Below are 12,818 nucleotides of genomic sequence, written 5' to 3' on the forward strand. Positions count from 1 at the left end.
AGCATAGCATAGGTGGGGTTTGCAGCCTGCCTTTTTACTCAAAAATATATTTTGGTGCTGGTTCCTGTTAGACTATAATGAGCTTCCTTGTTCTTACAGCTGCAGAGGATTCTGCTGCGTTATTTAGCGACATTGGACGTTCGGGTTGTTTCCAGTATCACTCTGGTCTGGGGCTTTCACGAAGCTCTCCACCCCTGACGTCAGGGTTCTGACTTGAAACCTCGAGCCTGTCTGGCTCTGTATTCAGCCCTTGCTACCCAACCCTTTGTTGGCCGCCTTCTGTGTGTCGTGGCAAACCCCCTCTGTGCCAGGCTCTGGGAATAGAGGGGTGAGGGGGACCGGCTGCAACCTGGGAAGAGCTTGGCGCTTGGTGGGGAGACTGCAAAACTCTCTGCATAGATAATGCCGTCTAGCCCCCGCACTAAGGGACCAAACACCAGTGTGGCTTCCTTCCGCCCCGATCATGTCCCTAGGGGGCCCCCAGCCCCCTACATGCCTGCCTGAGAAAGCTCATGCTGCCAAAACATTTATTGTTCATTTCAGCCAAAACCCGACAGGAGGCCCCTGGCTGCCCTTTTCTTAGGCAATTACTTTAGGAAACTTGGAATTGTAAATCCTTTCACTGCCCCTTTGAGATATAAATCTCCTATAACCTGAAATATTTTCTCAGGGACCTGGGTGCCGTCTCTTGGGAAATGCAAACATCTGTGGAGACAGCTCCCCCATCTCCCATCTCCTGTGGGAGGGCACGATGCCAACTCTGGAGGGCGCCTGGCTCCAATTTTCTCCCATCATAAAGATGTGAGAAGTGTGTTTCTGCTTTGGGTAAGCACTGATGAGCAAACAGGTGGCCTGATCACATCAACACCCCGGCCCTTAACCTGCTCTGGACTTTTCCTTTAGCACAGCCGGTGTCTAAAAAGCCTCCTGGCTTTTGTTTCCATGGAGTTGAGCTCAGTTCTGTCCTGAAGTCTCTCTCCTCTACTGCAGTAGTCTGAATAAAATCTGTCTTGCCAATTTGGGCAAGTGTCCAGTGCAAAAATTTCTCTTTGACTGTTGGGAAGTCTGCCCCATGCACAGACTGCCCTGCAGATGGTCATGCCTGGTCCTGACTCCCAACCTCCGTCCATGCTGGGCCCCGGGCTGAAAGGCCATCTTCTGGCATGTTCTTTGGGTCTCACATTTAGTCTCCATTTCCTGGTTCTTACTCAGGACCAGTCAGTACCCCTTTCCGTCTCTAAACTCCTACAGTGTGTGTGGGCTGAACAACTCATGAATACATGTACATAAACACAATTATTGATGTTATTACTCACTTAATGTTTGTATCTTCAAGTTTTCATTTTCACAAACTGTAATTGGGTGTTGGTTATGCAGCAGAACTTTACATACATTATTTCATTGTACGATAAACAATGAACCAACCCTATGAGGTAGATAGTCTGTCTTCATTTTGTTATGCAAATTCAAACATATATAAAAAGAGGGAATGGTATAATGGACCCCCACATACCCACTGCCCAGCTTCAACGATTGTAAACGCATGGCTCATTTTGTGTCACCTGTACCCCCTCACTTTTCTGCTCTGCCTCAGATTATTTTGAACAAATTCTGTATATCATATTATTTCTTCAAATATTTCAGTATGCATTGCTAAATTATAAAGATGCTTTACAAAAAACCACATAACTTCACAACCATTACCACATCTACAATTAATAACAATTCCTCAATATCATCAAATACCTAGTTCATCTTTTCTCAATTGTCTAATCTACTTTTTGTTTGTTTGAATAGTGGTTCAAATTAAGTCCATTTCAGTGGGTCGATATGTCAATTTAGTCTCTTCTAATTCATAGGTTTCCCCCTCCATCTCTCTTTTTTCCCCCTTGTAATTTTTGCTCGTTAAAAAAATTGGGTCTTTAGTCCTGCAGTTTCCCACAGTCTGGATTTTGCTGATTTCATCCCTGTGGTGTCTGTTAACATGTTCATCTGACCTCTGTATTCCCTATAAATTAGTAGTTCTATCTTTAGCTTTAATCACATTCAGTTTTGTTTTTTTTTGGCAAGACTACTTCATTGGTGATGTTGTGCATTCCACAAGGAGCTGCATAATGTCTGCTGGTCTCTCTTTTTGTGACATTAGTAGCCACTTGATGATTGTTATTGCCTAGGTCCATTATTTTATTATGGTTGCAAAGGGGTGATATTCTAATTTTATTTTAATAATTAATATTAATTATAAATATAAACAAAATTAATAATTATATTACTATTCATTTTTTAGCTGGAATACTTCTATAAAAAGACACTTCCTTTCTTCAATTCTTTCTTTTTTTTTTAACCCTGATGTATCTACAGTTCTTATAGGAAAGGCTGGAAAAACGCCTGATTCTTTCTCATTATTTACCAGTTTTCAAAACAATGAGTTGATCCCCCAGCAGACTTCAAAAGTAACTAATTAGTGGAAGTTTTTTTTTTTTTAAATATTATACTGAACTCATAGATTTAAACATATTTGATGTGTTTCAATCCATTGCAGTTAATATTCTCATTGATACTCAATCATCTTTGATTAGTGGGAGCTTATTAAAACTGGATGCTTAGTGTTTTGACATGACTCTAGTAGTTCTTTATAGCTTCCTTGGTTTTTGTCGTGACAAGATGTTTTAGACTCGTCTTGTACATTTCCTGCACCCAAACCTGGATTCAGCTAGTTCTCTAAGATGCCTCTGTTCTTTTAGTGAAAGATGGAAGTTAGAAACCAAAATCTGAGGTTAAAAATGCTCATTGCCACTGGGTTGGCCATTGTTTCTAGGTCTTGTTGCTGGCCAGAGCTGGGAAATAGTATATATTTATTTTTTGATCATATACACCATGAGTTTATACTGATAATTCCAATTTAAATTCAGGACTAAAGAACTGTCACTAAACTCTCTTAGTCTTACAGCTGTATCTCCTTTCACCCACACTAAAAGTCTCAGTTCTAATGACACAAATATAATTCCTCTTTTGCTTTTGCCCACAGTACACATGCACACATACGCACACCAGTGTCAGAATGACAATACCAACACTACAAGCAACAATATGATTACTGAAAATAATTTAAGATTCTTTTCAAGAATCTTACTCTTTTGCATCCCCACCAGGGATGTACAGTCGGGTTACTGTGGTTTAAAAAGTCACTTGGAACAGGTCTTCTCTGGGTAATTATACCTTCAATATGATACATAGTTGGATTCATTTGTTTCCTTCTCCTTTTGATTTTTAGGGTTTCCTTTATAAGATTTAATTTTGTTTTATAATTCTGTAAAATATTTGCATGGTTCCAAAGTCATCTCTACATAACAAGATAAATTAAAAGAATTCTAATGTCAATTCCTTTTCCTTCTACCGTACGCCCTCCCTCCTCCTATAAGTGATCATTTAAAAACATTTATGGGTTGTTCTTTTTCCATTACAGTCATGAGTCACTTAACGACTAGGACATCTGAGAAATGCATCATTAGGCGATTTTGTCATTGTGTGAACATTGTAGTGTGTACTTACACAAACCTAGATGGTATAGCCTACTACACACCTAGGCTATGTGGTACTAATGTTATGAGACCACCATCATATATGTGGTCCATTGTTGACCAAAACGTTGTTATGCAGCACATGACTGTATAAGCAAATATGTATGTATATGTTCATATCCCTTCCTCTTTCTTAGATAAATGGTAGAATGACATACACATTCTCTCCACCTTGCTTTTTAACCCAACAATATATCCTGGAGATAACTCTGTAATAGTTATAGAGCTATTCCTCATTCCTTTTGTAAATGTATCATTGCTTATTCAACTAGTCCCTATTGATGGGTATTTGGGTTATTTCCAGTCTTTCATCATTATCAATATGATTGAAATGAGCAGCCTTGTGCATACTTCTTGTTCATGTTTTTGCCAATGTGTCATTAGAAGAGATTCGCAGAAGTGGGATTGCTGGATCAAATTACATACACATAAATGCATACATAATTTGTCTAGATATGCCAAATTCTTCTCCACGGGGATTGTAACATTTTCTCTTCCCATCAGTGCTGTACAAACTTGCCTGTCTCCCTAGCACTTCACCAACAAAATAGATTGACACACTTTTCGAGTTTTGCCAATCTGATAGGTGAAAATGGTATCTCAGGTAGGTTTTTGTTTTGTTTGTTTTTCTCTTATTACGAGTGAAGTCGAGCATCCTTTTATATAGTTAAGAGACATTCTCATTTATTTTTATGTCAACTGTCTGTTCATATCCTTAGGCTATTTAAAAATAAGCACGTAGTTGGCTTTTATTTTAAAACTCCAAATCTTAAATGCTGTTTACAGAATAGAGTTACTAACTCTTTGTATTCTAAGTTGCAAATACTTTTCTCTAATTTGTCATTTATCTTTTAGTTTTGCTTATAATGTTATTTTGTGATGCAAAATTCAAAAATTTTTGGTAATCAAATTTATCAATATTTTTCTCTATTGCTTTTAGATTTTGAGTTATATCAAGGAAAAATTTTCCTACACCCAGGTTATAAAGGAATTCACCCATGCTTTCTAGTTGTACAGTCTCCTTTTTTACATTTAAATCTAGGATACATTTGGAATTGATCCAAATGGTACAGTGAGGGATGGATCCAATTTTGTTGTTTTCCTGTGACTATGCAGCTATCTGAATACCACTTATTAAAAAGTCCATCCTTTCCTTCATTGGCTTCACACGCTGCATTTAACAACACTAAGTTTCCATGTGCAGCAGAGTCTACTTTTGAATTTTGAATATGGTTCCACTGGTCTTCTCATCTTGTATGTGCCAATATAAAACTGCCTTAATGACCGAGACTTTCTAGTATGTTTTAATGTCTGAGAGAGCTGCCCCTTCCCTCCTTGCTCTTCTCTTTCGGTTTTCTTTTTGGCTATTCTTGCTGTTTTGTTCTTATGTATGAAATTTATAATAAACTCTTGTAGTCCTAAAAAAAAACTATGGTATTTTAAAAATTAGGATTGCATTAAATTTATAAATTAACTTAGGGAGAACTGACATCTTTCTTGAATCTTTATATTCAAGCACATGGTGTTTCTTTCCACTTGTGTCTTTCAAGAGGGTTTCATTATTGTCTTATATGGATTTTGGACATTTCTTATTAAGCTCATTTAGAGGCATTTCAGTTTAATTTTTGCTATCATAAATGAGATTTTCTCTTCCATTTTATCTTTTTTGTTGTTTATATATATGAAGGGTGTGCATCTTTAATGGCATTTTATAACCTGCTACTTTACTAAATTTAACTTTACTAAATTATCTTATTGTTTGTTGTACAGTTTTTACATGGAACAATTTGGGCTTTTGTGAAAGACCAATATTTTCTCTCTTTCTTTCTAATTCTTACACCTCCAATTGCCTTCTCTTGTCTGATGGCATCAACTACTACCTGTGACCAATGTTCCACAGTAGTAGAGACAGTGGGCATCCTTTTCTTGTTCTTAGTTTCTGTGGGAAGTCCTCTACTATTTCCTTCTTAGAGATATTTTATTATGTCAAGAAAGTCTCCAAATATCTTCATTATCCAGATGAGAAATCAAGATGTAGCCAGATCAATGAAGAACTTGCCTCAAGGTCAGGCAGGGCCTGAGTTTCACCCACAGGCTCTCTGGCTTCAAAATCCTCAGTCTTCACGGTACACTCCCCTATTTTTCATTATCTGGACTCCCCTGCCCCCTATTCCTCAAAATGGACCTCACATTTTAAGAGATCTTCAGAGATTTAAGAGTGGCTGAGTGCGGTGTTTGGGAAGGGCACAGAAAGGGGCCCCGAATCACAGCCCTCGATCTCTCCTGTATTTTCTTTAGCAATTCTGCTTTCTCCCAGACATATTCTATTTAGAAAAACAAGAGCCCCCAGGAAATTGGAAACCACTCTTCTTAGAAAGCAGGTTAGTGACCAATATTACTCAACCAAATATTATATACTCGACCAAGACCCTTGGGAGCAGCCTCATGCCTCCTTCCCCTCCCCTGCTCCATCAAAATATTTCTTCCTGTCTTATACATCATCACTCCCCTGAGAGGAATTCTCCTGAACATATTTTTCCCCGTGTAGTTACATTTCTAATGATACTTTAGTGTCCCTTAGAACTTGGCTAACAGAGTAACTGCCTTACTGGCCTGCTCTGACCAAACAGATTGCATTTATTAAGAAATGGACTGAGTGGTTTGTCTTGGGTAAATGTACTCAGGTCTTGCAGATACTAGAATAGCTCATGGTCTTTCCCCCTCTCCCTTTCAGGGACACCAGTTTGTGAATCATGAACAGTGACCCTGTTGCCTTTCTTTTAATTCAATGCGGAGGGATTACGTCTTTTCTCTTGTTTTAAAAAAAACCTTCTAGGACCTCAGGTTCTATGGGGAGAGAAACCTGGCTCTGATCTAGATTGACTAAGTTTCCAGCAATTTCCCCAAATAGGCAGTTCCCCAAGGGATGGGCTCTCTCTCTGCAAGGGGCAGAAAGAGGGACTGTGAACAGCAGGAAAAGTATTCAAACCAGGCCCATTTTAAATTCTAATCTCTTGCCTTCCAGTAATTTTGATTTCCTCCAGCTGAGTCGTGCTGTGGGCGGTGGAAGCTGCTGTTTTCTCCCACAGAGATCACTAATTTCGGTGGAAACGTAAGCCTCCACGTTCCCCTTTTTCCCAGGCAGCCTCTGCCCGGCCCTGGCCTTGGCTCGCCCTGTTTGCTTTGAGGCTCGGTCTCTGCGGCTGCACCTCCTCTGTCTCCACTCTCCTTTCATGTGCAGCTCCGAGGCAGGGAGGCTGCCTAATTCTGAGCTTGCGTTTGGCCTGTTTGAGGATGAAAGGGGCTGATGTTGCTGCCAGAGCTTATTATCAGCATCGCTCACTTGGCAAGAAAAGTCAGGCGCACTCAGCAAAGCCGGAGAGGGGAAGGGCCACCCTCTGCCCGAGCAATGGGCAGGTATGGGGCCTCTGTGGCCTCTGGGGGTCTTCCTGTCTGTTTTTTACCACTTAGCAGAGGTGGCTGAGAGGTTCTAACGCTGCTGAGGAGCAGGGAGAGAGAGGTCTGGAAGAGAGCTGAAAAGGAACTTCATATACATTTAACCCTAACCAGGACTGGCTACATAAATTGTGAGTCCCAGTGCAAAATGAAAATGTGGAGCTCCTTGTTCAAAAAGCAGGAGAAAAAGTCTTTTAAAGGTACTAAAATATAAAGCTTTATCCTTTCTCCCATGGTTTTTCTCTCAACTTGTCATGGTAGTTTTTGCTATTTAATCTCGCACCCTCTCGGGCACAGGGACACTCAAGGGGCAAGTATAAACCCTCAGAGGCCCCTGGGGGCCCTGCCCCACCATTTGGGGCTCTGTGTGGCCCACCAACAGCTGGATTACCCTTCCTGCCAGCCACTGGACCGACGTGCCACGTCCTGGCCAGGGGCAGGGAAGTCAAGCCAGGCATCTCCATTTCCCACAGACCAGCCACCCTAACCCATGGAGGACAGGCAACCCCCAAGACTATTGAAACCTCAGTGCCGCTCTGAATGCACCTGGATCAAGAGTGGGCAAGAGGCTCGCCCTCCTCCCCTAGGTGCCTGCCAAATGCACTGGCACTGCCAGTCCTGACAGAGACGGCTGCTGCCATGCCCCACCTGAAGATGTCACCCTGCCCCTGCCTGCATCTGTGATCAGGCCCTTGCGGGGTGCAGGGCAAGGAGGGGATGTCAGGAGGGGCCTGGCCATGTTGCCTGTGCACAGACTTCATAGTTCCCGAAGCCCCTTTTTGCATCTCATTTCATTTCATGCTCACAATGACCCTGAGAGGGTTCATCCAGTTGGAAGATGAGGAAAGGGAGACACGGAGCGAAGGATTGGTTGGTCCAAGTAAGTGGCAGAACCAGGATGTGAAGAGAGATCCTGATCATTGCTGAGCATTGATCGTGTACGTGGCTTTAGGTATCTGCGATGCCATGAATGAAACAGTCTTTCTAAGCTGTTAGCCACTGAATTTACTAGGTACATTACATTCAGTTAACCCCCTTAACAGTTCTGCACAGTAGATATAGTGATCCCCAAATTGCAAATGGGGAAGAAAGTTCAGCGAAGTTAAGTAACTGACCTAAAGTCACCTAGCTAGTAGGTAGCCGAGCGAACATCCAAATGCAAGTTCACCTGACTCCCTGTTTACACCTTTTTCACTCTTCTCACTGTGCTGGGAAGACCTCGTCCTTGCCTAAGAGAGCCTAGGGTGTGAGGGCGTGGACCTGCAAATGACCACAGGACAACATGGTAACTGCCACAGCGGATGCACACAGGCTGTCCCGAGACCACGGAAGGAGCAAGGAAAGCATCACAGAGGAGCAGAAAAGCCGAGGGCATGCCATGTGCTCATGGGCTTCCAGTGGGTGGTGTGGCTGGGACAGAGAGGGGGCTTTGGTAGGGCCTTGTGGACTGATCCAAGGGTCACAGATTGTGTCCTGTTGGTGATGAGAAGCCCAGAAAGGTTTTGGGCAGGGACATAACGTAGTCAGATCCCATGTGTCCAAGAGATCATTCTGGTGACTGGGTGGAGAACACAGGACGGAGAGCGGGTGTCAGCAAAGCCGTCTTTCAGCGTATGTTGAGGCCTGGGGTGGGTGGGCAGTGTGGGTCAGTTTTGCAACAGCAACAAAGGAAAAATCATGTGTACATCTCAAATATGTAGAATTTTCTTTTGTTCTTTTTGATGGAACAGAGCTTAATATAGCTGGAAGGCCAGGCTGTGCAATACAGAAATAACTCCATTTTACAGGTTGGTCTAACTGTCTCTTCAAGTCCATGTTTTAAGAAAAAGGAAGAAAAAGAGAACTCTGTATTCAACCTAGGATCTCATTGATAGTCACTTAAAAGGCAAATGACCCCCATTTGGGATTCTGACACAGTGGTGGAGGCCGAACATCTTGGCATCCGGCCTTCGCTTGTGGCTGTACTGCTTTCTCTGTGTAGTTTTTAGTCTGCAGTTCACCTGCAGGCAGGACCCATGCACCTTATTCATCTACGGATTTGCTGGAATATCCATAGCATTACTATACCCATTTTACAGATAAAGAAACTGAGGGTCAAGAGAAGTTGGGTAAGTTGCTCAAGCCCCTGTAGCCAGCTGGAGCCAGATCAGGTCAGAGTATGGACTAAGTCTTGTGGCCATACTTTTTGACCTAGAAATTGGGATGCCTGGTTTCTCATAAAAAGTCTGTGTGGCATCTGAGTACAAGAAATTGTCTGGTAGATGCTGAAGTATCGGAATATCTAGGAACATTCTGGTGGTTTATAGGACACAAATATTTGGAATCAGCACTGTTGGGGAGAATCCTGCAGGAACGGCTGCCTTCGATTGATGGCTTTAAGGCCCTGAACTGCTCTAAGATGGCTTTCCCTTGCAGCGCAGATGGACGCCAGCAGAACAGCAGCTCCAGGGGGAAGCCGAGAGAACAGCGTTGTGTGTCATGCAGACGGTGCCATCAGCCGGGCACTGACTGATGGTGAGAAGCACCCTGGGATGAAATGGGAGGCAGGAGGGGCAAACGGGGAGTCCCTGAATGTGTCTGCTCAGCATCACCCAGCCACACAGGAATGAAGGTTTGTGACCTCCTCTTGCGGGGCTGCATGCTGGGCCCCAGGGTGCAAGGGGTCTGAGCTGGCAGTTCCTGGCTGGGTTCGAGGCTGGTTTAGCTCAGAGGGATCCCAAGACCGGCATTGGAGGGGGAGGGGAGGGGAGAAGCCAGCCGCCCACAAAGAGACAGATGAGATGCGCAATGCTGGCTGCAGTCCCAGCGCTGGAACCACAGGCTGCGGGCCAGACATGACGGATGAGCTCGGTGCTCAGCAGAAACAGCCCTAGAGAGCAGGTCCTGACCAAGCAAGGGAGGAAAATGAGATCTGTGTCCTGCCCTGTCCAGTAAGATAGCCTCCAGCCAACTTAAACTTAAATTAACAAAAAATAAAATAAAAATTTCAGTTCCTCTGTCTCATTAGTCACGTTTCAAGTGCTGAATAGTCATATGTGGCTAGTGGCTACCAGGCTGGACAGTAGAGATGCAGGACATTTCCATCACTGCAGAAAGTTCTATTTGAATGTAAATTATCTCATTAATATTTTTTACATTGATTACATGTTGAAATAACATTTAAAATATATTGAGTTAAATAAGATATAGTAAATATTAACTTCACCTGTTTCTTTTTACCTTTTTTTTACTGTAAGAGACTTGTCAATTACCTCCGTGGCTCGTATGTCTCTTGGACAGTGCCGTTATAGATGGACACAAGAACTTACCTCCATTTTCCCATCATTTTTAACGCCACATCCTTTCAGTGGTATTCTATTTGATGATGGCTATAAAAATCTTTTCCTAACACAAAGGTTACAGAGTCAGCCCAGAGTAATGGCACAAATGCAAGCTTTGGAGCCGGAAAAACTCAGTTTTAAATCTCAGTTCCATCTCCCTGCTAGCTGCGTGATCTTGGGCAAATTACTTAATTTCTTTGTGCCTCAGTTTTCTCATCTGAAAAATGCAGTCAACGAACGAGCCACTGCATAGCCTGGCTTTGAACATCAGAGGAGACAGTGCATGTCTCCTCTAGGGGACTACCATGGGCCTGGCCCCTAGGACACCTCAGGAAGTGGTAGCCATTGTTACTGTTATCATTGTCATTAGTATTTTTAGCATGTAAGTGTAAGCGGTTATGGTCAGTTTCTCTGGCCACAGACCACGCACCCCGCTGCCTCCTGCCTCAGCACTCTTATTCTCTGATAATGACCCCTCAGAGGTGGTGCAAAGGCAGCTGTCAGCCTCCTCTCCCGGCCCTATGCAAAGCCCTTGGGCACAGCCCGGGCACTCACCTGCTGGCAGCTGCTGGCCCAGGAGGCCCTGAGAGCACCCCAGTTTTCCGAGCGCCCGGCCTTGCTCTCCAGGTGCATCCGCAGTTGTGCCTCCAGCTCCTGGCTGACTTTCTCGAGGGTGTGCACCTTAGCCATGTATTCCACCAGGCACCCCCCCAGGTCCTCGACGGCACTGAGGTCCCTCTCTAGGCCTGGAACAGGTGCCGTGGTTCCTGAGCTCCGCAGGCCCTGCAGGAAGACACTGCTGATGCCCAGGGCCCTGCGGGTCACACGGGCGGCCAGGCCACTTGTGGACACACTGGGTGCCATCCCTACATAGACCCTGGGTGCTCGGACGAGGCCACCCACAGCGTTGGTCCTGGAGGCCGGGGGGCTTTCCAGGGGAGATACCCGTGCTCCCCTGAAGGATGCCCGGTGCCTCTGGAGGGGCATGCTGGGGCTGGCCCCGGCGGGCGCCTCCACCACCACTCGCCTTGTGCTCATCACCCTTCTGCCTCTGCTGTGCCTAGTGGGTTTAGAGTCCAGTGGCTTTTGGTTTCCAGACCCAGCGTCCCTGCGGCCGGGTCACGGGTCTCTCTGGAAGCTTCCCTATCCCCAGGGCTGCTTTGTCTGCTATTTTCCATGAGTTTCCATCATTCACCGAGCTGAAACAAGCCCTACCCAGGGCTGTGTGCAGAGAGGCACTCGTGCATTCTCTGCAGGGTCACGTGTCTGACCTCCCAGATTTTCCTGCTGGTGGTGGGGGAGGCTGGATCAGTGCCGGCTGTGGGGGTGGCTCATCTGGATTTGTGTATTTTACTACCTAAGAGAGGGCAAGGCAGGCATCAAGCAGCCCCATTTCACAGATGAGTAAACTGAGGCTCAGAGACCTCAGATCACAGGCGTAGTGAGCCAGGACCAAATCCGGGTGTTTCAGGGCCGATTTTTGGACTTTCTACACTCTTGCCTGTGCTGTGTGTGTGAGTGAACGTGGATGGAAATGGATGTGAACCAGCCGTGGCCGGAGGCCGCCCCAGGGACTCAAGAGCAACAAACCAAGCCTGCTGCTTCCTTCACCCTCCCTCAGTCCTGGCAGCAGCTCCAGGTCCCTCCCTGGCATCTTTCTGCCCTTGAACACTGCCATTTATGAGCGGCTTGCCCTTCGGCGCATTCCTTCACCTCCCTGAACCTTACCTTTCACGCACCGGCCTGGGGAGGGTTCCTCGGACTGTCTAATGCGTTAGACAAGGGACCTTAGACACATTCAGGCGCCACACGTTAGGCACCTAGAATGCTCTAGTTGTTCCCTACACCTCTGTTTCCCCATCAGCCAGAAAACTAATAAATGAAAACAAAGAGGTTTTCCAGTAAGCTCTTTAAAGGTGCTCCATGGCAGGATTCAATGACACCCCTTGGGTTTTAATTCCAGCCGTCAGCATCCACTAAGGCATGTTGTCACGGTCACATCTCAATCACTTCTCCAGGCCCAGAAAGGACCCTCCAGCCCCCAGGATCGCAAAATGGACCCCCAAACCATTGCACTTGAGTTTTACCCTAGAGAAACCAAGTAACCAAAACCCAGAGCTGGATATTGGTCAGATCCTGCCATGTGGGAACACACCTCAAGTGAGAGACGGGGAAGGGAGTCAGCTTCTAGTGAGTGCTGAATCCATCCCAGTGCTGTGTGCGACTTCCATACTTTGTTTTCATTGAGTTCTCAATTCACCCTCAGGAGCTGGTACAGACTTGACAAGTACTGCCATTTGGCCTGCGCACTGCACAACTCCAGAAGTATCATCGCATGTCCTAGGATCGGCTATTATCCCTGTATGTGGTGAGGACCCTGCAAGCTTCAATGACTTGCTCAAGGTCCCCGGTCTAGAAACTAGCAGAGCTAGGATGAGAGGCTTTTTCTGACTCCTGGTCC

The 12,818-nt window shown here is 45.0% G+C and overlaps 1 protein-coding gene across 1 annotated transcript in view; it reads right to left on the minus strand.

Moving 5' to 3' along the window:
• BFSP2 (beaded filament structural protein 2) overlaps window positions 1–11,410 on the minus strand; it is a 62,792-nt gene extending 51,382 nt beyond the window's left edge. The window contains exon 1 of the mRNA XM_004419361.3: window positions 10,913–11,410. Within this exon, the coding sequence (XP_004419418.1) occupies window positions 10,913–11,395 (483 nt within the window). The 5' untranslated portion in view covers window positions 11,396–11,410. The remainder of the gene's footprint in view (window positions 1–10,912) is intronic.
• Window positions 11,411–12,818: the final 1,408 nt, after the last annotated feature.

This window comes from Ceratotherium simum, chromosome 5 (assembly GCF_057802395.1).
Source record: "Ceratotherium simum simum isolate JZ-2026a chromosome 5, ASM5780239v1, whole genome shotgun sequence".
Lineage (NCBI taxonomy): Eukaryota > Metazoa > Chordata > Mammalia > Perissodactyla > Rhinocerotidae > Ceratotherium > Ceratotherium simum.